We start from the raw sequence: 23,399 nt of genomic DNA, 5'->3' as shown, positions 1-23,399 counted from the left end.
TATGACTTGGACTGTGTTTTCACTACTGCCTCTTGGATTATCTCTGATACTGGATTGCTCGTGTATGAACTCTGGACTGGTTATCGTTTCTGGTATGGTTTTGCCTTCATTACTCTGTTTACTGGTGATCACCCATTTCTCTGTATCGACTCTGATTACATCTGTTTATTCTTATAATAAACACATTTTGATTTTATCAGTATCTGCACGTGTCTGCCATTCTGTACATACCATGACAGAATACGCGGCGTGGTAGTCTGTTTGGCGTGCACCTTTATAGTGCCAGTAATCAGTATTCGGGACTTCCTGGAGGAAGCAGGTGAGGTGTCATGTGATCAGGTGAGTGCGTGATGTCAGCGGGTGGTGCATTCTGGGTAGTGTAGTTGTTGACCTGAGAACCTCCGTTAGAGCTTGGTGTGGAAGGGACAGAGGAGCTAACAGCACCAGACGTGACAAATTCATAATACACACTTTGTGGATACTAAAATTTCATAGTGCATACTGAGAAATTATTCGGGTTTACTGAAAATTCATAGTAGATACTGAATTATTCATAGCAGATATAAAAAAAATAACAGTGAATATTTCGTTAGAACCGATTAGAACCAGTCAGAACCGGTTAGAATCTGCTAGTAGTAATTAGAACCCGTAAAAACTGATTAGAATCCATCAGAACCGATTGGAACCAGTCAGAACCGATAAGAATCTGCTAGAGCAAATTAGAACCCGTCAGAACCCATCAGAACCCATCAGAACCAATTAGAATCCATCAGAACTGATTAGAACCCATCAGAACCAATCAGAACCCGTCAGAACCAATTAGAATCCATCAGAACCGATTAGAAATCGTCAGAACCGATCAGAACCCGTCAGATCTGCCACTGAGGAACTCTGCTGTTGGAGTAGTCAGTATTGGTCTGTAAGGTGAAGCAGTGTTTTGTGTTTTATTATAAGGATGATGGCGATATGTAGATGAGGGGGCGGGGCTGAGCTACTGTTCATTATTAAGCTGGTAATTGATTACAGCGCCACCGCCTTTCAACCCCAACCACCATTAATGCTCCACTTTATTCACCTAATTAACAACCAGCACAGCTTCATAAAGAACAAAACACACCCTGATACTCATACACACACACACATACACACACACGTGTGTTCTGTTGGAATACAGGAGTCTACATATTCGAAACTGAATCATTCATAATGGATGCTGAACATTCAGTAGATAGTAGATACTGAATTGGTTATAATAGTCAAAAAGGTCATGGTAGATACTAAATAGTACTGACTAGTTAGACATAAAACATAGATCATAAAAACACTGAATAATGTATAGACAGTGCTGATAATTAATAGTATATACTAAATAATTCATACTGGATACATTTTCTTATACACTGGATAATTCACAGTGGATAATTCATAGTGGATGCAAGATTTAATTTGTAGCAGGTACTCAGTAATTCATGGTAGAAACTGATTAATGTATAAGAGCCACTGATTAATTCATAGTGGATATGAGATATTTCATAGCAGAAACTTAGTAATTCAGGGTAGAAACTTACTTATGTATAAAAGCCACTGAATAATTCATAGTGGATATGAGACATTTTGTAGTAGATACTCAGTAATTCATGGTAGAAACTGATTAATGTATAAGAGCTACTATAAGCTAATATAAGATATTCCCTAGTAGATACTCAGTGTATTATTGATACTGAATAATTCATAGTGGATATGAGATATTTCCCAGTAGATATTTATTAATTGATATTAAATAATTCATAGTGGATATGAGATATTTCCTAGTAGATACTCTGTGTATCTACGTATAACGTTTGGATACTCAGTAATTTATGGTAGAAACTGACTAATTTATAGGATCCACTGAATAATTCATAGTGGATATGAGATATTTCCTAGCAGATACTCAGTAATTCATGGTAGAAACGGATTAATGTATAAGAGCTACTGAACAATTCATAGTGGATATAAGCTATTTCCTAGTAGATACTCTGTGTATAATTGATACTGAATAATTCATAGTGGATATGAGATAATTCCTTGTAGATACTCAGTAATTCATGGTAGAAACTGATTAGTGTATAAGAGCCACTGAAAAAATCATAGTGGATATGAGATATTTCCTAGCAGATATTCAGTGAACAGTTTATACTGAATAATTTATAGTGGATATTTGATATATCACAGTAGGTACTCAGTAATTCATATTAGAAACTGATTAGTGTTTAAGATCCACTGAATAATTCATAATAGATATAAGATATTTCCTAGTAGATACTCTGTGTGTAATTGATACTGAATAATTCATAGTGGATATGAGCTATTTCAAAGTAGATACATGGTAGAAAATTATTAGTATGTAAGAGCCACTGAAAAATTTATAGTGGATATGAGAAATTGTGTAGTAGATACTCAGTAATTCATGGTAAAAACTGACTAATGTATAATAGCCACTGAATAATTCATAGTGGACATGAAATATTTCCTAGTAGATATTCAGTAATTCATGGTGGAAACTGATTAGAGTATAAGAGCCACTGAATAATTCATAGTGGATATAAGATATTTCCTAGTAAATACTCAGTGAATAATTGAAACTGAATAATTCATAGTGGATATGAGATACTTCAAAGTAGATACTCAGTAATTTCATGGTAGAAAATGATTAGTGTGTAAGAGCCACTGAAAAATTCATAGTGGATATGAGAAATTTTGTAGTAGATACTCAGTAATTTATGGTAAAAACTGACTAATATATAATAGCCACTAAATAATTCATAGTGGACATGAGATAATTCCTTGTAGACACTCAGTAATTCATGGTAGAAACTGATTAATGTGTAAGAGCCACTGAATAATTCATAGTGGATATAAGATATTTCCTAGTAAATACTCAGTGAATAATTGAAACTGAATAATTCATAGTGGATATGAGATATTTCCCAGTAGATGCTCAGTAATTTCATGGTAGAAAATGATTAGTGTGAAATAGCCACTGAATAATTCATAGTGGATATGAGATAATTCCTAATAGATACTCAGTGAATAATTGAAACTGAATAATTCATAGTGGATATTTATATTTCCTAGTAGATAATCCATTGCAGTTATTCAATAATGCATTCAATTATTAGTAATGCATAATTCATAATATACATACTGTATACTAAATAATTCATAGTGGACATGGTGTATGCATTGCTTTATTCCTGCCACTGACCGCTGACCCTGAGTCAGTCATGTCCTCAGTATCAGACAGTTCAGAATATCCAGCAGCAGTGAATAATAGTGTCTGTACTGGTCTTTCACTGGTGTAGTGGGCTGAAGATGAGAACAGAACACAGCATGTTCTGAGCGGAGCTTTCTGAATACCTGTTCTAGCGTTCCTGAGGAACAAGAGAGATCAGTTAAAACAGCAGCGGCAGGTGTAAGGGCAGGAGGAGCGTCTGCCGCTAATTAAGCGCTTAAACCCGGTTGGCAGGTGCTGCATCATCAGCGGGTGGAGGAGGAGCGAGCAGGTGGAAATCTGCAGAAAACAATATGAGGGCTTTACGCTGATCCCAGACCCAGCTGTCTACTGCTGAACCAGCCCACACAACTTCGGCATGCAATATTAGAACAGCTCATGGCCACTTTATCAGAAACCCCTTCCATATATGAGGAGTACATGAGTATGCACCTACTGCCAATTCTGTGCTCAGTTAAGGGAGAATCTCAATACATCTGGTTTGTTTTCACACAGAAAAACTCTGAATCTGAACCATGGAATGACTGCACAATTCCAGGTGTCACTTTTCGGTTCCTTTGAACCTGATAGGTCCAGATTTTTTGGATCCAAAAAAAGTCTAAGCTGGTCTTTATTTGTTGAACATACCCTATATCTGTACCATGACCGATACTTACACAGTTGTACCAATCAGGACCAACACTTAGACAGTTGCTCCACTCAAGACCAAGGCTTAGACAATTGTGCCAGTTAGGACAAATCCTTAGACAGTTGCACCAATCAGAACCAAATTTAGACAGTTGAACCAATCAGGACCAACATTTAGACAGTTGCACCACTCTAGACCAACACTTAGACAGTTACTCCACTCAGATTCAACACTTAGACAATTGCACCATTTAGGAACAACATTTAGACAGTTGCTCCACTCAGACTGTTCCACCAATCAGGACCAACACTTAAACAGTTGCTCCACTCAAGACCAACCCTTAAACCATTGTGCCACTTAGGACCAATCCTTAGGCAATTTCACCAATCAGAACCAAATTTAGACAGCCGGACCAATCATAACTAACATTTAGACAGTTCCACCAATCAGAACCAACATTTAGACCATTGTGCCACTTAGGACTGTCCTTAGACAGTTGCACCAATCAGAACCAACATTTAGACAGTTGTACCAATCAGAACCTACATTTAGACAGTTGTACCAATCAGAACCAACATTTAGACAGTTGCTCCACTCAGACAGTTGCACCAATCAGGACCAACACTTAGACAGTTGCACCACTCTAGACCAACCCTTAGACAATTGTGCCACTTAGGACCAATCCTTAGACAGTTGCACCAATCAGAACCAAGATTTAGACAGTTGTACCAATCATAACTAACATTTAGACAGTTGCACCACTCTAGACCAACACTTAGACAGTTACTCCACTCAGATTCAACACTTAGACAATTGCACAATTTAGAAACAACATTTAGACAGTTGCTCCACTCAGACAGCTGCACCAATCAGGACCAACACTTAGACAGTTGCACCACTCAGACAGTTGCACCAATCAGGACCAACATTTAGACAGTTGCACCAATTAGAACAATCACTTTGACAGTTGCTCCACTCAGACAGCTGCACCAATCAGGACCAACACTTAGACAGTTGCACCACTCAGACAGTTGCACCAATCAGGACCAACACTTAGACAGTTGCACCACTCAGACAGTTGCACCAATCAGGACCAACACTTAGACAGTTGCACCACTCAGACAGTTGCACCAATCAGGACCAACACTTAGACAGTTGCACCACTCAGACAGTTGCACCAATCAGGACCAACACTTAGACAGTTGCACCACTCAGACAGTTGCACCAATCAGGACCAACACTTAGACAGTTGCACCACTCAGACAGTTGCACCAATCAGGACCAACACTTAGACAGTTGCACCACTCAGATAGTTGCACCAATCAGGACCAACACTTAGACAGTTGCACCACTCAGACAGTTGCACCAATCAGGATCAACATTTAGACAGTTGTACCACTCTAGACCAACATTTAGACAGTTGCTCCACTCAGACAGCTGCACCAATCAGGACCAACATTTAGACAGTTGCTCCACTCAGACAGCTGCACCAATCAGGACCAACACTTAGACAGTTGCACCAATTAGAACAATCACTTTGACAGTTGCTCCACTCTAGACCAACACTCAGACAGTTGCACCAATCAATATTGTGCCAATCAGTACAAATTCTTAGACCACTGTGCCACTTAGGATCAATTCTTAGACAGTTGCACCAACTAGGGCCGACACTTAGACAGTTGCACCACTCAGGACCGACATTTAGACAGTTGCTCCACTCTAGACTAACACTTAGACAGTTGCTCCAGTCAGAACCAACATTTAATACTGGAAACCAAAAAAAAACATTTCAGTCAAACACCTTTAAAAGCCACATAAAATATGATTATTGATAAAAATCTAAACCCTAAACCCTAAAAACCCATAGAGGTCTGTGTAGCTCTGCGCTTATACAGCAGGGGGCGACCTGATCATCTTCTTTTCTTTTCTCTATCTCAGGAAAGTGCTGTAGTATCATGAGCAGGCGTGTATGTGTGTTTGTGTGTTTGTGTAATTACTCAGCTTCACGCCGCTGATCTCCAGCTCAGACTGCTCTCAAACCCAAATGTCAGCATGCAGCTCCTGGCAGTCGGGTTCATCGCCGCGCTACAACCGAACGGCGTGACCGTCTGACCCGCTCTCACAAATCAGTCAAAAACACACTCGCAGCGAGAGAGCATCGATTGTGGGCGCGTGCCCGAGGAATTGATCTCAGTGCTGCCTCTGTCCTGAGCTCCGGCCCTTTCCTCCCATAAATACTGCTTTTCCCAGAGGGACGATCGAAATCGGTTTTATGACCGTCTTCTAATCATGAGATACGGCCGTAATAAAGCACGCAGTCCGCTCTGTTTACAGCGCTGAATCCTCTCAACTTACCCCCTGTCCCCCGAGAACCACCGACCTATCAGCTGACCAGTAATATCAGCCGATATTGACCACTGTCTCAACCTTAACCCAATCTCTCTGAGGTCAGAGCATCTCTGGGATTTGAACCCACAACCTGCTGATGATACTTTAGACCTATCAATATTCCCTCTTGTTTTATCATTCTCAATTTCTACCCAATTCCCACTACAATGTACTTTGTTTTCTTTCTTTTTATTATTTTTTTTATATATTGTAAATTTAATATATTAAAGACTATATTAAAGCCATAGAGAGGAATACATGCAGAACTATTCTGTAAACAAGAAAAAGTGAAAAAAAAAAAAACTAATCAGTTTTTTTACTTTAGATTCTTCTTAAGGTGCATCTCAAAAGATATTATAGAATATCATTAAAAAAAGTTACCTTATATTTCAGTAATTCAGTTCAAAATGTGAAACTCATATAATGTTATATAGATGTTTTAAACACACAGAGTGATCTATTTTATGTGCTTATTTCTTTTATTGTTGAAAGTAATGATTATGGTTCACAGCCAATTAAACCCCCCCAAAAATCAGTGTCTCAGAAAATTTGAATATTATATAAGACCAATTGGTACTTTTGGCTACAGTGTGGGCAGTGTGCCAAGTCCTGCTGGAAAATAAAATCCTCATCTCCATAAAAGTTAGCAGTCAGCAGAGGGAAGCGTGAAGTGCTGTAAGATTTTCAGGGAAAACTGATAGTTCGACAAATAACAGATTAATCGACGGATAACAGATTAATCGACAAATAACAGATTGACTGACAAATAACAGATTAATCGACGGATAACAGATTAATCGACAAATAACAGATTGACTGACAAATAACAGATTAAACAACAAATAACCGATTAACTGACAAAAAACTGATTAACCGACAAATGACAGATTAATCAACAAATAACTGAAAACTAGCCGATTAATCAACAAATAACTGATTAACCTCTTATTTTATTATTCTCAATTGCTACCCAATTCCCACTACAATGTACAGCACCAATAAAATAGACACAATTATTCTCATTCAATGTGTTTTTAAAATATTTTTACATTGTATATATAACCCATGCAAAATTATTCTGTAAACAAGAAAACGTGAAAAAACATTATTAAACATTATTTTTAAGTAATTTAGTTCAAAATGTGAAACTCATATAATTTCGACAGTGTGGGCAGTGTGCCAAGTACTGCTGGAAAATGAAATCTGCATCTCTATAAAAGTTGTCAGTAGCAGAGGGAAGTATAAAGTGCTGTAAGATTTTGTGGGAAAACAAAACTGCACTGACTTTAGACTTGATAATAAAACACAGTGGATCAACACCAGCAGATGACATGTCTCTCCAAACCATCACTGATCATCAGTAAATTTTACATTTCATTTAAAGTAAATCAAGGAACCAGAGTCTGGAGGAAGAGTGGAGAGACACACAGTCCAAACTGCTCGAGGTCTATTTCACTTCAGCTTGTCCAGAAATGCATGTGTCCAGCTTTCAGTTTGGGTATAAAGTATAAATTGTAGCTCCTCAAAATTAACTTTTCATACACTTTTTTTTATATACCAGTTTAACTTCACTCTTCTCACATTCTTTACAAAAATCAATAATACAATTTACCATCCACCAGATTCTACAGACGCTATATGCTATACTCTTCATTAAAAACTGCAATTAAGTGAAAACAAACTCTGTATTATATTAAAGCAGGTGGCAGAATAAAAGGATCTGAAGCTAAAGAGCGTGAGCAGCTGTCCAATCCCACTGTCCAATTAGTGCCGGAACAGAGAGAAGAATGGTGTGGAAAAGCTGTGAGCAGAACAACTGAGAACAACCTCAACCTCAGCCTCAACCTTCTACTCAACAGTAGAAATCACACTCAGCTCACTAATTACAGCATCCAGCTATCAAACGCTAAACACTATTATACTCATCCCTCAAATACACGCAAACACAGAGTTTATATAACAACAAATAACTGATTAATCATCAAATAACCGATTAATCGACAAATAACTGATTCACCAACAAATAACCGATTAATCATCAAATAACTGATTAATCATCAAATAACCGATTAATCATCAAATAACCGATTAATCGACAAATAACTGATTCACCGACAAATAACCGATTAATCATCAAATAACTGATTAATCATCAAATAACCGATTAATCATCAAATAACTGATTAATCATCAAATAACCGATTAATCGACAAATAACTGATTCACCGACAAATAACCGATTAATCATCAAATAACTGATTAATCATCAAATAACCGATTAATCGACAAATAACTGATTCACCGACAAATAACCGATTAATCAACAAATAACAATAAACTGACAAAGAACTGATTAACCGAAAAATAACTGATTACTCAACAAATAACTGATTAACCGACAAATGACTGATTAACTGACAAATAACTGATTAACCGACAAATGACTGGTTAACCGACAAATAACTGATTAACTGACAAATAACTGATTAACCGACAAATGACTGGTTAACCGACAAATAACTGATTAACTGACAAATAACTGATTAACCGACAAATAACTGATTAACTGACAAATAACTGATAAATCAACAAATGACCAATTATTCAACAAAGAACTGATTAAACCGACAAATAACAGATTAATCGTCAAATTACCACCAAATAACCGTTTTGACCGACAAATAACCGATTAATCGACAAATAACCGATTAACCATCAAAAAAAGAATACTCGACAAATAACCAGTTAATTGACAAATAGTTGTTTAATCAACTCAAATGTTCCTAGTAAATAAAAACAGGATTTCAGTCTAAAATTAAACACTTGTGAATAACTCATGCTAGGTTAAACCCCCCTTCAACAATATAATACCCAATTAACCGACAAATAACTGATTAATCATCACATAATCGATTAACTGTCAAATAAACAATTAATCAACAAATAACCGATTAACCAACTATTAACGATTAATCAACACTTCCGATTAGCCGCCAAACAACTGATTAATTGACAAATATTTGACCAATTAATATTTGATTATATATATATATATATATACACTTTCAGACCAATAATCTACTTATAGAACATCAAAACACACAGTCCTGCATGTAGAGTGAGAACAGAGTACATAACCAGACCTGCCTCCAAATACAGAACAGCAGCCCTCAGTACTCTTCATCTTATTATCATGTGAAAAACATCCAACATAAACATACACATCAACAGCCTTATTATTTAGAATTAATGTAATTAATCATGATTAACTACTAAAATTAACTCATTAGCCATGAGTATCTATTCAAATGATTGTGATTAATCATAATTAACTATTGAAGTGATTAATTATGATTTACTATGTAATTAGTCATATAATACAGGAAATTGACAAATCCTGAACCTAACAGCTGGGGTTATGCATAGGGCTCAGCCAGGATCTACTACTCACTCAACTAACAACAATAGCCAAAACCACCACAATCTGATACTGGCTCAACAAGGATCCAGAAGCACAGCCTAACACTATGTTCATGGTCCATTGCCTCAACTGCCAAGTAACAGACCTACCAAAAAATAACCAATGAACAAACAGAATCCCTCCTTAATCTAAGCTCACTTCCTTTAACTATGACAACAACACACTAACCACAGCACCCTACCTAAGCACAATCACACACAATAAATGACATTATAAGTTGCGTGAGCAGAACACAGCAACCACTACCATCTGATACTGGCACAACAAGAATCCAGAAGCATAGCGAACTATGTTCATGGTCCATGTCTCAACTGCCAAGTACTCAGACGTCTGCAAAAACTCATGAGACAAATAACTACAAAAACAACAGCACCACACCAATCCCCTTCATCCAAACTCTAACACAAACTTCAGTGCAAGCTCTTCTCAGGGGTCATCAGGCATCATTATCCACATAATGTAATAGGATTTATCATAATATACCAAAAATATTGTGATTAGTCATGACATTTAATATTTTTAAACAATGAGATCAGTCATGATTGACTATTCAAATTAGTGTAAATTTTACTCATCATAACATGACGTCATGTTATAACTGTATAATGAGCTGAATGCGTTGTTTTACAGTGGAGGATGATATTGTATCAGTGTTATCAGAGGGACAGTAATGGATGAGTTTGAGGCTGAGTGATGTGCTACAGTGACGAGGCGGGGTCTTCTTAATGTCCTGCAGTGTCTCTGTGCTGTTTCTGGTGAGCACCGCCGCCAGCCTGACACCAGCGATCGCTTCCTCTTCAGCAATTTGTTTGCATTCATTTCTCAACACAGCTTTATCAGAACTGCACAAACGCTCAGAGCGCAAAGACGACTCTGATAAATCTCCAGCTTTCAGGACAGTGACACACATGCAGGATTGTATAAGTACAGTCACTGGATGTAGGAATATACAGCTCTGGGGAAAAAATAAATAAGAGGCCACTTAAAAATGATGAGTTTCTTTGATTTTACCAAACTGAAAACCTCTGGAATATAATCAAGAGGAAGATGGATGATCACAAACCATCAAACCACCAAACTGAACTGCTTGAATCTTTGCAACAGGAGTAAAGCAGCATAAAGTTATCCAAAAGCAGTGTGTAAGACTGGTGGAGGAGAGAACATGATGCCAAGATGCATGAAATTAAAACTGTGATTAAAAACCAACCAGGGTTATTGCACCAAATATTGATTTCTGAACTATTAAACCTTTATGAATATATTTTTTATAAATATTAATAAGTGCTCTTTGCATTATTAAAGGTCTGAAAGCTCTGCATCTTTTTTTATTATGCTATTTTAGCCATTTCTTATTATCTGCAAATAAAAGCTCTAAATGACAATATTTTTATTTTGAATTTGGGAGAAATGTTGTCTGTAGTTTATAGAATAAAACAACAATGTTCATTTTACTCAAACATAAACCTATAAATAGCAAAATCAGAGAAACTGATTCAGAAACTGGAGTGATCTCTTCATTATTTCCAGAGCTGTACACTCATTAAAGAACTGAATAAAACAGAAAATGATTACAAGTGTGGTCTAATAAGACACTGGTCTCTCGCCACAAGAGGGCATACAAGTGCTTCCCCCACTTCCCTATAAAAGGCACATTTTGTTTTAGGTAGTGTACCTCCTGGTGAAAGACTGCTGACTACTAGACACACCTTTACAACACACTTAAAGACAAATTGCTTAAGCCTGAACTTTTTTCAGGTTGTTTGAGACCCAATAATGTTCTGGTTTAAGTATGGTATTTGGTACTTGGTACTTTTGGCAGTGTGGGCAGTGTGCCAAGTCCTGCTGGAAAATGAAATCCGCATCTCCATAAAAGTTGTCAGTAGCAGAGGGAAGCATGAAGTGCTGTAAGATTTTGTGGGAAAACAAAACTGCACTGACTTTAGACTTGATAATAAAACACAGTGGATCAACACCAGCAGATGACATGTCTCTCCAAACCATCACTGATCATCAGTACATTTTACATTTCATTTAATGTAAATCAAGGAACCAGAGTCTGGAGGAAGAGTGGAGAGACACACAGTCCAAACTGCTTGAGGTCTAGTGTGAAGTTTCCACCAATCAGTGATGGTTTGGAGAGTCATGTCTGTCATCTGCTGGTGTTGATCCACTGTGTTTCATTATCAAGTCTAAAATCTTACAGCACTTTATGCTTCCCTTTGCTGATAACTTTTATAGAGATGCAGATTTCATTTTCCAGCAGGACTTGGCACACTGCCCACACTGCCAAAAGTACCAATTGGTCTTATATAATATTCTAATTTTCTGAAACACAGATTTTTGGGGTTTTATTAGTTGTAAGCCATAATTATCAACAATAAAAGAAATATACAGCTAAAGTAAGTTATGTTTTGGTAACTGCAGTGCACATATATGGAGCTTTATGGTCCTTTAGTTTTTTTCCTGACAACACAATAAAACAAGCACACACACACACACACACACACACACACACACACACAGTGACAGATACTCCTGGCTGAATGATCACAGCGGTGCTCTAAGCTATACTGATCCATCCGTCAGAGAGCACAGACAACACACTCAATCTAGAGCAAGACAACGACACACCGCTACACACACACACACACACACACACACATCACAACACACACACACTGTGCTCTGCTCTCTTGTTTCTCTTCTTCTCTCTCTCTTGCATTTAAATATCTTTATCCCCTATTACCTAATTTAAAAACTAATCCTATTTATGAATTTAAGCTAACAAAAATGCAGATTAGCTGCAATGCTAACAGCTAAACCTGCCCAGGTTAGAGTCACAATGCTAACAGTATCAGTAGCAGTTGGTCTTTGTAGGGGTGGAGTACATTAGCCACAATGCTAACTATTTTTAGCTGTATTTTTGAGCTGTAGTTTATTCTACACCTGTGTTTTTAAGCAGAGCAGAGTAGCAGGTTAGCCGCAATGCTAACAGCTACAGTGTGCTGGGTTGGAGCAGGTTAGCCGCACTGCTAACTGAGTTTTGTTTTTCTTTCAGTCTACTTTTCTCAGTTTTTTTCTCTTTCTGTTTATTTTTCTCTATTTCTTTCTCTCTACATTATATATTCTTTTTCTTTCTCTCTACTTTTTTCTTTCTTTCTCTTTCTCTCTTTTTCTCTCTACTTTTTTCTATTTCTTTCAATTTCTCTCTACTTTTCTCTCTTTTTCTCTCTACTTTTTATTTGTTCTCCATTTATTTCTCTCTCTCTACTTTTTCTATTTCTTTCTCTTTCTCTCTACTTTTCTCTATTTTTCTCTCTCTTTATTTCTCTTCCTCTTTTCTTTTCTCTATTATTTCTTTCTCTCTACCTTTCTCTTCCTCTTTACTTTTCTCTATTATTTATTTCTCTCTACTTTTCTCTATTTCTTTCTCTCTTAATTTCTCTTCCTCTCTACTTTTCTCTATTTTTCTCTCTCTTTCTGTCAAATTTTATGTATTTCTTTCTCTTCTTCTCTGTTTAAGCGTAGAGGGAATTAGCTGCAATGCTAACTGTTTTTAGCTGTATTTTTGAATTGTGATTCTGGACTTGTGATATTAAGCATGGGTTGGAGCAGGTTAGCCGCACTGCTAACTGAGTTTTTTTTTTCTGAGCTGGATTACTCTCTGACAGTTGATATCAGGTCAAGATATAATCATAAATTAGAATTCTGGCGGTGGGGACATTGGGTTCAGTGAATGAATAGATACCATACGTTAACCTGCTAACAATCTGATACTGACATAAATAACCGTGTTAATTGTGTTAATACTGGGACTGATATTCGGTCCAAATGTTGGATTGGTGCTTCCCTTACTAATTATTGCTCAGTACATCAGCAGATGGGCTCCAGTCTTATCTTAGTTCCTCTCCAGTGCTAATGGCACCCTTGGTACTACAGAGCCGAACAGGCCGTTAGAAAAATTAATTAATTAATTAATTTCTTCATATCTTCTCGGTTGAGTGATGGATAGACATTTCACACCTGTTCCTGCATCTTCTTTATCCACCTGAGGACAGTCTGAAGTGCTGTACCGGAGGCTGATTGTTCTACAGAACATCTGGAGAAGCGTATGTGATGACTGTGTCTTCCTGCAGTTGTGCAGTGGTGTGCAGTGGTGTAGCACCTCAGCAGTAGATCCGGATGAGGAAAGATCTGAATGCAGATCTACAGGATGAATGCTCAATAAACCCTACCTGTGAGAATATTGGGCACTGAGCACCTGTGGACCACCTGTGGCACGGTTTCTGTACCCTTACTGACAGAGCTTCCTCTCCATTGGGCTGTCAACATTAAAGAATTAAAGCTGTTAAGGCGCAATTTAATCTGATATATTAGCCATATAATATACTGCTGTAAACAAACACTGTCTCTGCTGCTCCATGCTGTTTACACTAAGGGCTGTATTGTGCAGCGTTCACTGCTGCATTAAAAAACACTCTTGGCCTTTTACATTTTTATTTCATTTATTTTCTTCCTTTTATTTTTTATGTATACATTTTTTTACTTATTATTATTATTACAATTATTATAATTATTATGATTTAGTTATGTTAATTGTGGTTTTCATTTTCATCCTTTATTTCTTGAACTGTGTTTATATGTTGTTATTCTATGTATTTATCTCTTTGTTTTATTGCTCTACATTTTACAATTAAAATGAGGGTTACCCTCAATGTATTTACAGAGTGAAAATAAAGTTTTTTTCCGCCCAATCTCTTTTTTTTTTTTGTTCATTCTTGGGTTCCCTATCTCCTTATAAGGTTTTTTTTTTTCCTGGCCGTGTCCCAATTCACTAGCCGAGCCAGCGGTAGCGTATTGTAGCGTGACCTTGTCGACACGTATTCGATCCTGCAATTTTGCACACTTTGATCCACGCAAGGTGTACTTTCCCCGTCGTTATGATAGCAAAGACCCATTGAAGACACACCATTAATCAAGCTGCACATTGTATGAATAACGACTCACCTATAGATCACTAAAATAGAGCCCTAAATCACCATTTTTGACTGTATCTATTATACAATACAGGGGTTGGAGAATGAAACTGAAACACCTGGTTTTAGAGCACAATAATTTATTGTGGTGACGGACAGTTCTGGTGGAAACAGGAGAGTTGAGGAGCACATTGAATTCTGCCGTGATTTGAGCATGATTTTGTGAGCGTGATTTTTATGTTTTTTTGGATACAATCCGGGTTAGCACCCGAACATCCCTTTCAGACAGCTTCCTCTTACAGCGTCCACAGTTAATCCTGTTGGATGTGGTCGGTCCTTCTTGGTGGTATGCTGACATTACCCTGGATACCGTGGCTCTTGATGCATCACAAAGACTTGCTGTCTTGGTCACAGATGCTCCAGCAAGACGTGCACCAACAATTTGTCCTCTTTTGAACTCTGGTATGTCACCCATAATGTTGTGTGCATTGCAATATTTAGAGCAGAACTGTGCTCTTACCCTGCTAATTGAACCTTCACACTCTTACTGCTCTTACTGGTGCAATAATGTGCAATTAATGAAGATTGAACACCAGGCTGCTCTAATTTAGCCATGATGAAACCTCCCACACTAAAATGATGACAGGTGTTTCAGTTTCATTGTCCAACACCTGTATTTCAACTGTAAATTCCTTCACTTTATCAATCGCTCTTGATTCAACTCAACATCTAATCAATGCACTCCTCAAACTCTGCATTCAACACTCCAGCAGTGTAGTAAAGCCTTGAAGACGAGAAGTGAGATCCACCAGAGCCCTGAGAGCTTACAGTCCATCCATCTGTCTCCCAGAGTGAAGAGCTGACCGCTCCAGACATCCGTCTTCCTCCTGAACTCCTTCAGACCTCGGATCAATACTCACTCCACTCACTCCAGCAGCCCCTGCGTATTAGTTTAGAGCCGGTATGAATTTTATCCTCTTTCTCGGGCACGGCGAGCTGGGCACTCTCCACTGCTCTCCACTGCTCACACTGTGGTGGGCGGACCGGTGGGAGGCTGAGCCATTAGCCGCAAGCTGCTGTGTGTGTGTGTGTGTGTGTGTGTGTGTGTGTAGCCAGTGTCAGTATAGGTTAAAATAAAGGGGCATCTGGCAGTGCTCTCAAATGTATGGATGAATATTAATAATATATGCTGGATGTAAGAATTCAGAAATCAATATTTGGTAGAATAACCCTGTTTTTTGATCACAATATTTTCATGCATCTTGGCATCATGTTCTCCTCCACCAGTCTTACACACTGCTTTTGGATAACTTTATGCTTTACACTCCTGGTGTAAAAATTTAAGTAGTTCAGTTTGGTTTGATGGCTTGTGATCATCCATCTTCCTCTTGGTTACATTCCAGAGGTTTTTAATTTGCTAAAATCAAAGAAACTCATACTTATTAAGTGCTCTCATATTTTGTTCCAGAGCTGTATATTAGGGGTGTGACAAAACACTAATATCACGAGACGAGACGAGACACGATACTGGGTTCACGAGAACGAGACGAGACGAGATTTAAAAATGCCATTTTAAAGAAAACGTCAAAAATGAAAAATGGCTTTTTATTTGACAAAATCATATAACACAAACTTAACAGACTGGTTTCTCTCACACATTGATTTTATAAGAAATAGAAATAAGAATAAGAATAAAAAATATAGTCTTATATAGTGCAAACAATAAGTGCGAACCACAACCAGTCATATTAAGACTATGGTTTGTGTTTTTTTCTCCTAAATCTCTTGTAATTTAACTATGCAGAACCATAACCAGTCATATTAAGACTATGCTTGAAGTGAAACAGAGACAGAACATGTTTTTAAATACAGTACAGAGCTAAGAGATTAGTACAGCTGCCTATGAAACAGTCATGTACAGGATTTACTTACAGTATTTATATATGGTTTGTGTCTTGTTGGTCTCTCTGTTACTGTTTATTGTTTCCACTGGAGCCAAAATGCAGCCAGACAAACAACTTAAAATGGGTGAATGCAGCCTATGCAACGCATAGGGACGCTGCACTAAAGGGGGCGCCCAATGAAACCGCCAAATAAATTTTCTCTCAGGAGAAAGAGCCAATCAGCTTGCTGGTTTTGCGGAGCGCGGTGGGCTAGCAATGCCAGAATGTATCTCCTCCAATCAATTTAACTCAGCTTTCCAAAAAGTGTGATTAATCACAGTTCATTTATTGGTTTGGATAGTTAGTCTGGATTGGTCTGGATTTAAAACGAAACAACTGAGATATAACTGCAGAGATATAATTCAAGCTTCTGAACAAAAAAGAAAGGACCAGCCATTATTTTACACAGCCACCTCATTTCAAGGGCTCAAAACTAATTGGATAAATTATCTCAAAAGCTATTTAATGGCTCCATGGGCTACTTTCTCAATAAATCATCATCAATTGAGCAGATAAAAGGTCTGGAGATGCTTCCAGGTGTTTGAAAGCATTTAAAAGCTGTTGGTGTGAACCCACAACATGCAGTTAAAGGTTTTCTTAATGGAAGTAAAACAGACCATCATTAGACTAAAAATAGAAGAAATCTATTAGAGAGGGATAGAGGGAATGTTGGGAGAGGTAGAATGAACAGTTTGGTACATTCTAAGAAAAAATAGTGCAGTGGTGAACTCAGGAACTCATAACATCCACCCAAGTGAAGGAAGGAGGTGTATCAGTATCTCAGTCTATCATAAAGAAAAGAAAGAGTTCATGAGAGAAAAAAACGAGGGTTCACCACAAGGTGGAGATCACCTAAAATCCACTTTTTCTAGCTCTTTGGGAAATACAGTAGGTCTCTCAGCAACACCTTAGCAACCACCTAGCAAGCACTTAGAAACGAAATAGCAACCATCATGGATACCACAGCAGCACCTTAGTAACCACCATGGACACCAAAGCAACAATTAGCAACCACCAGGCAACCGCTTAGCAACCGCCTAGCAAGCGCTTAGAAACTACATAGCAACCAACATGGATATCATAGCAACACCTTAGTAAACACCATGGACACCAAAGCAACAACTTAGCAACCACCAGGCAACCGCTTAGCAACCACCTAGCAAGCACTTAGAAACGACATAGCAACCATCATGGATACCACAGCAACACCTTAGTAACCACCATGGATACCATTGCAACACCTCAGTAACCACCATGGACACCAAAGCAACAACTTAGCAACCACCAGGCAACTGCTTAGCAACCACCTAGCAAGCGCTTAGAAACGACATAGCAACCACCAGGCAACACCTTAGCAATCATTTTAGCAACAGCCTAGCAACCACAAAATCTACAAAATACCATAGCTGACGGTGGGAGGAATTTTAGCTGTGCAACCATCCTGTGTTTTCTTCAGGAAATACACTTTTCTATTTAAAAGTAAAAATCCACCACAGGGTTTAGTATAATATACCCGGGGTGGATTTTTACTTTCTGGACCTGGACTACCCACCTCTGTGTGTGAGTAACTATAGGTTTAAATAGGATCTCCGGTGGATTTCGCGTTTTACAGAGACTCTAAGACTAGGTCAGTGGCTGAACTGCACTTAGCAGGGCATTATTACACATGTTGTAAAGTAACATATGACACTGTAAAGACTGTTATTAGTGTAAATATATCTTTATTTTAAAAAGTTTCCAACTGTTGTCCGTCTTACTTCCTCCTGGTTTCACAGTGCTGTTAGCCAATCAGAGGTGATATATTTTTTGCATGTATGAATATTCATGAGCAAGAGCTGAAATCCTATCGTTTTCCCTCTGTCCACTCCTCCACCAGACTAAAGCCGTGTTATACTGGATCACCGGAGCCCTTTTTATTTGCCCCCAAAAAAACAGCTCACATGGTCTCATTCATTCATACTAGAGACCATGACTAGACATTTTTAAACTGAATGAAAAAAAAATTACCATAAAAAAAAAAAACATCTAAAGAAGTCAGCTCAGTTCTGGAACATCATTCTTTAGACAGATGAAGCTAAGATCAACCTGTACCATAATTATGGGAAGAAGAAAAGTATAGAGCTCGACACAATGTACACAACATCCTCTGTTAAACATGGTGGTGGTGGCGGCATTGCCGTGCATGTGTGTGTGTGTGTGTGTGTGTGTGTGTACTTTCCAGCATTCACTCCACTCAGCAGTGGAAAGTGCTGATTTAGACAGTGCAGTGGAGATAAGAGGATAACGGACACTGATCTTACCTCCTCTCCGGTCAGGTAGTACGCTGATAACAGACCGCCGACGTATCGGATATTCACCTCGAACAGAGACGCCTCTCCATTCTGCAACACAGAAACACACAAACAGTGAGACACACATCCTTATAGAAAATGCTCCATTCATTACTCTGTAGGTACAAGTATAGTTACTAAGGTTTAAAAATACAATACTTCTGTAGAAGTTGAAGAAGAATCAACTCAAGCTTTTTACTCTTTAAGAAAAAAAGTGTTTAACCCTTGTGTGGTGTTCATATTTTTGTTACTCGTTTACTTTGTTACTTGTATTTAATTCAGCAAAATTAATCAATTCTACATTAAAATGCTTTACACATGCTTGCTTCACCTAAATTGCAAGCAATATAAACAGCTTACATGGTTAATATTTGCCCTTTACCTTTCTTATGTTACATTTCTTTTAAAAAGTGCTACTCTTTTTTTATTAGTTTTTTAATAAAATGTAAAAGAAAATGAATTAAACTCAAGATATGAGTAGAACATTTGTTTAGTTTCAAATTTACAAATGAAGCAATGTTTATTAGCCCTTGGACAAACATACTGTATGTAGTATAAATGTGTGTATGTGTGTGTGTGTGTGTGGGGGGGGGGGGGGGGTGGAGGAGGTGTACAGTGTGTGTTTATGGAAAATGTGTTTTGATATATGTTTCTCACAAAAAATGAGCCAATGCCAATGAGTTTGAGTTAGAAAAAATATTTTTTTAGTATCATTTGATGAAAAAGGAAAACGGGTCCCACAGACCCGAACACCACACAAGGGTTAAAACACTACTGGTTTTAAAACTAAACTTAAAGTATAAAAGTAAAAGTTATATTAGAAGAAAAAAATACAGCCATTAAGAACAAAAGCTTAGGCCACGCCCACAGAGTCCTATAGTGCTCTACCCGGACTGTGCCTTCCACCAAAAAGTAGCTTCACAACAAGTGAACTGTCACAGAACTGTAACGACAAAGCGGCGTATGGTTTATACGTTAGCTTAAAATCAAAACGAGGTGTTAAGAGGGTTAGTATATGTTAGAAGCATGAAATAACCAGAGGTGGAAAAAGTACTGAAAAATTGTAATTAAGTAAAAGTACCTTTACTTTGCTAAAATTCTACTCAAGTAAAAGTAAAAGTACCCATATAAAAATCTAAAAGTAAAAGTAAAAAAGTACGTAATTTAAAATTGACTTTGAGTAAAAGTTACAAAGTTACTTTTATTTATTTGATGTAAAAAAGTACAAATCAAAAATTAAATAATTATTATTATTATTATTATTATTACTTTCAGGCAGTATTTGTTAAGATCACCCCATAAAACATTTTTTAAGAACAAGTGGCAAAGTTAGTTTACTGTTAAAAGTTATGGTCATATAGGTGACTATAAACTGTATTTTTATAGTTTACAGTTCAGTATTATTTTTTAACTTGCCATTGCTATGCTTTAACTGATGTTTACTTGTCAAGCAGATTATTTAATGTTCCCAATAAAGTTCAGCTGTGCTGCCATGGAGAACAAAACTCAGTTTTTTTTATTTTTTTTTATTTAAACAATTAGTTTTTTTTCCCCCAGCATTTTATTTTTTACTCACTAATGGGAAGTTTTCCTATGTAGCGAAGTAAATTACTTTTATTGAGTAAAAGTAAAATGACCTAGTTTAAAAACTACTTTACAAATTACAAATGACTCATTAAATCTACTCAATTACAGTAATGTGAGTAAACATAATTAGTTACTTTCCACCTCTGGAAATAACGCTCAAACTCTTCTCCCCTGCTCCTGTGAAAGCTGCAAGTTTGAGAGCTTTTCTGCTTGTTTTTGCTGGGTGGTGTTGGTTTTAGCTAGCCGGCTGGACTGTGGTTAGGTTAGCGTAGCTTGCTTTAGTTTAGCATTAGCTTAGCTTAGCTTAGCCTAGCCTGGCTGGTTACTGTTCCGGCTATCAGATGGCGGCCAAAGAAACTGACGGATTCTCTTTCTCTTTTTTTCCACAAAAGACGAGATAGCACTGCGGGCGAGCGTGCTGTGGCTGGGCGCTAGCCTGTGCTAAGCTAATGCTAATGCTGCTGCTGGAGGCGATGATTCAAAACTGTCCTGTGCTGGATGTGTATATAGTATGCTGTTACTCGGCAATGTGTCCACGGAGTGATAGATTTAGTGTGATAAGGCCGTGATGATATTTGTGATAGGAACAATTCTCAACCAATCAGATTGTGAGGTCAGAACGAACTGTTGTGTAATACGTAATATATCACAATATATTGCTTTGATAAATCAAAACTAAAAATTAGTACATATAATTAAAAAATATAAATAAAATTTGAATTAACACTTTGAATGAAATACAAATGAATTGGCTCATGACTGAATAAATGAAGCCTTATTTTTATTTTTTTTAATTAGTAAAAACACTATAAGGACATGTTCTGCATCCCTAAAATCCACAGTACAAACAGCTCGTCTGCAGCAGAAGACGTTAACGCCGGTCCTCGGTCTTATCGAACGGATGCGATGTCCTTTCTTAGACGCCTCTAATCTGATCTTAACTCATTAGATGCAGTCAGATGGGTTTCCCCGGCTGCAGTGTGTGATATACAGTACAGAGCACAGTTAAGAGCAGATGAGTTAATTGCCTGGAGAGTCCCCGAGGAGACGCCGTATGTCACCGTAATTGCCATCACTCCAGTTTGCCAAGGGTTGAGACGAGAGGGTGCTTATTGACTCCCAGCCGCTTGGAGGAGGAAGCCGGAGCGTTCCGGGAGCAGATGATAAGGGAATTATATCGCGGGGGGCTGCAGAGGGGGCTGCGCTCCGTCATCCATCACTCTGTCTTTGTCTGGAAGAGCGCGAGTTTGTCTTTTCTCGGAGCGTGTTCACATTGAGACGAGGACAAAAGCCTGAAAGCTGTACACGAAGATCTACTCGAGACCTGAACGCTGGAAACCACTGCAGTTTTACCGCTTCTTACACTTCAATTCTCTTTTTTCTACAATTCCACTCGTAATTACTGAATTAGTTTATGCAGTAAAAAACGAGCCATCCTTCATTTCTATACATTTATTTCCAGAGGTGGAAAAAGTACTAAAAGTACCTTTACTTTGCTAAAATTCTACTCAAGTAAAAGTAAAAGTACCCATCTAAAAATCTACTCGAGTAAAAGTAAAAATCGAAAATCAATTTAAAATGTACTTTGAGTAAAAGTTACATACTTACTTTGAATTATTTGATGTAAAAAAGTAAAAACAAATCATAAATTAAATTGTTTTTAATGAACTATTATTCCACATAATAACTTGGACCTTTCAGGCAGTATTTGTTCAGACCTCCCATAAAACATGATCCATTTTTTTTCTTTACTGGTAAAAAGTTATGGTCATATAGGTGACTATAAACAGTATTTTTATAGTTTTACATGTAATTGTTATATTTAAACTTCCAATTGCTATGCTTTAACTGTTATTTAAAATGACCTATTTTAAAAACTACTTTAAAAATTACAAATTACTCATAAAATCTACTCAATTACAGTAACTTGAGTAAATGTAATTCATTACTTTCCACCTCTGCTCATTTCCAAACATCTCTTTATCAGTCTCGCTTTAGATTTGAACCCTTAAAACCCTACGGACGGATTTTCCGTACAAAATCGCACCTTGTGTTCTCAGCTTAGTTACTCAGGAATCCCTTCACACATAAACATAATCCGTATATGGTTAGAAAGGGCGGAGCTTACTCTTTCTAAACATAGTGATCACATCCCAGTGCGGTAAAACTAAATCTACAAGAAACCCATTGAGAAAAAAACACCTAAAAAAGTGAAAAAATCTCCTTCCTCAACCAATATTATTCACCTTTAGTGCTTCAAACATATTTATATGATGTTTCAAACCAACTAAAGCTAGGTATGGTGTGCGCACTACTTTATATAGTTTTTATCGTTTTTATTTTACTTGCACATTTTTACGTTTAAGTAGTTATTTTGCACTAAACATTTTTATTTATTTAGAGTAATAAGTTTACATTTTTGTAAATACTGTAGTTTTCTTTGTGTGTCCTGATTAAAATACTGAAAGGCATAGGCTGCTCTGAGTGTCAGGTGGTTTTTAGTATCTACATGTATCCTAGAGGTGTGATAACTCCACCTGATGCTGTTTCTCCATGTATTTTATCAAAGTAATAATTAATAATCCATGTAATGAACTCAAATCATCAATATTCTGATGATTTCAACTCATAAACACTCTAGTCTAACCATTTTTGAAAATATATCTTGGGTGTAAATATACTTAAAGTCTATGAATTCAAAAATAAGTAAAAAATAAAAAAATAAATAAAACAGGCGCTTGGTAAAATTTTGATTAAAACATGATCAGTTCCAGGAAAATATAACAATTCTG

General features: G+C 37.2%; 1 protein-coding gene across 2 annotated transcripts in view; it reads right to left on the bottom strand.

Annotated features, from left to right (window-relative positions):
• Positions 1–23,399, bottom strand: part of LOC103028203 (mannosyl-oligosaccharide 1,2-alpha-mannosidase IA) — a 366,316-nt gene that overhangs the window by 94,550 nt on the left and 248,367 nt on the right. For both annotated transcript variants that reach the window (XM_049467576.1, XM_049467575.1), the window contains exon 4: positions 18,991–19,071. In XM_049467576.1, the coding sequence (XP_049323533.1) occupies positions 18,991–19,071 (81 nt within the window). The remainder of the gene's footprint in view (positions 1–18,990; positions 19,072–23,399) is intronic.

Source organism: Astyanax mexicanus, chromosome 1, assembly GCF_023375975.1.
Source record: "Astyanax mexicanus isolate ESR-SI-001 chromosome 1, AstMex3_surface, whole genome shotgun sequence".
Taxonomy (NCBI): Eukaryota; Metazoa; Chordata; class Actinopteri; order Characiformes; family Acestrorhamphidae; genus Astyanax; species Astyanax mexicanus.
The sequence above is the reverse complement of the archived record's forward strand: the minus strand, read 5'-3'. Positions and strand labels throughout refer to the sequence as shown.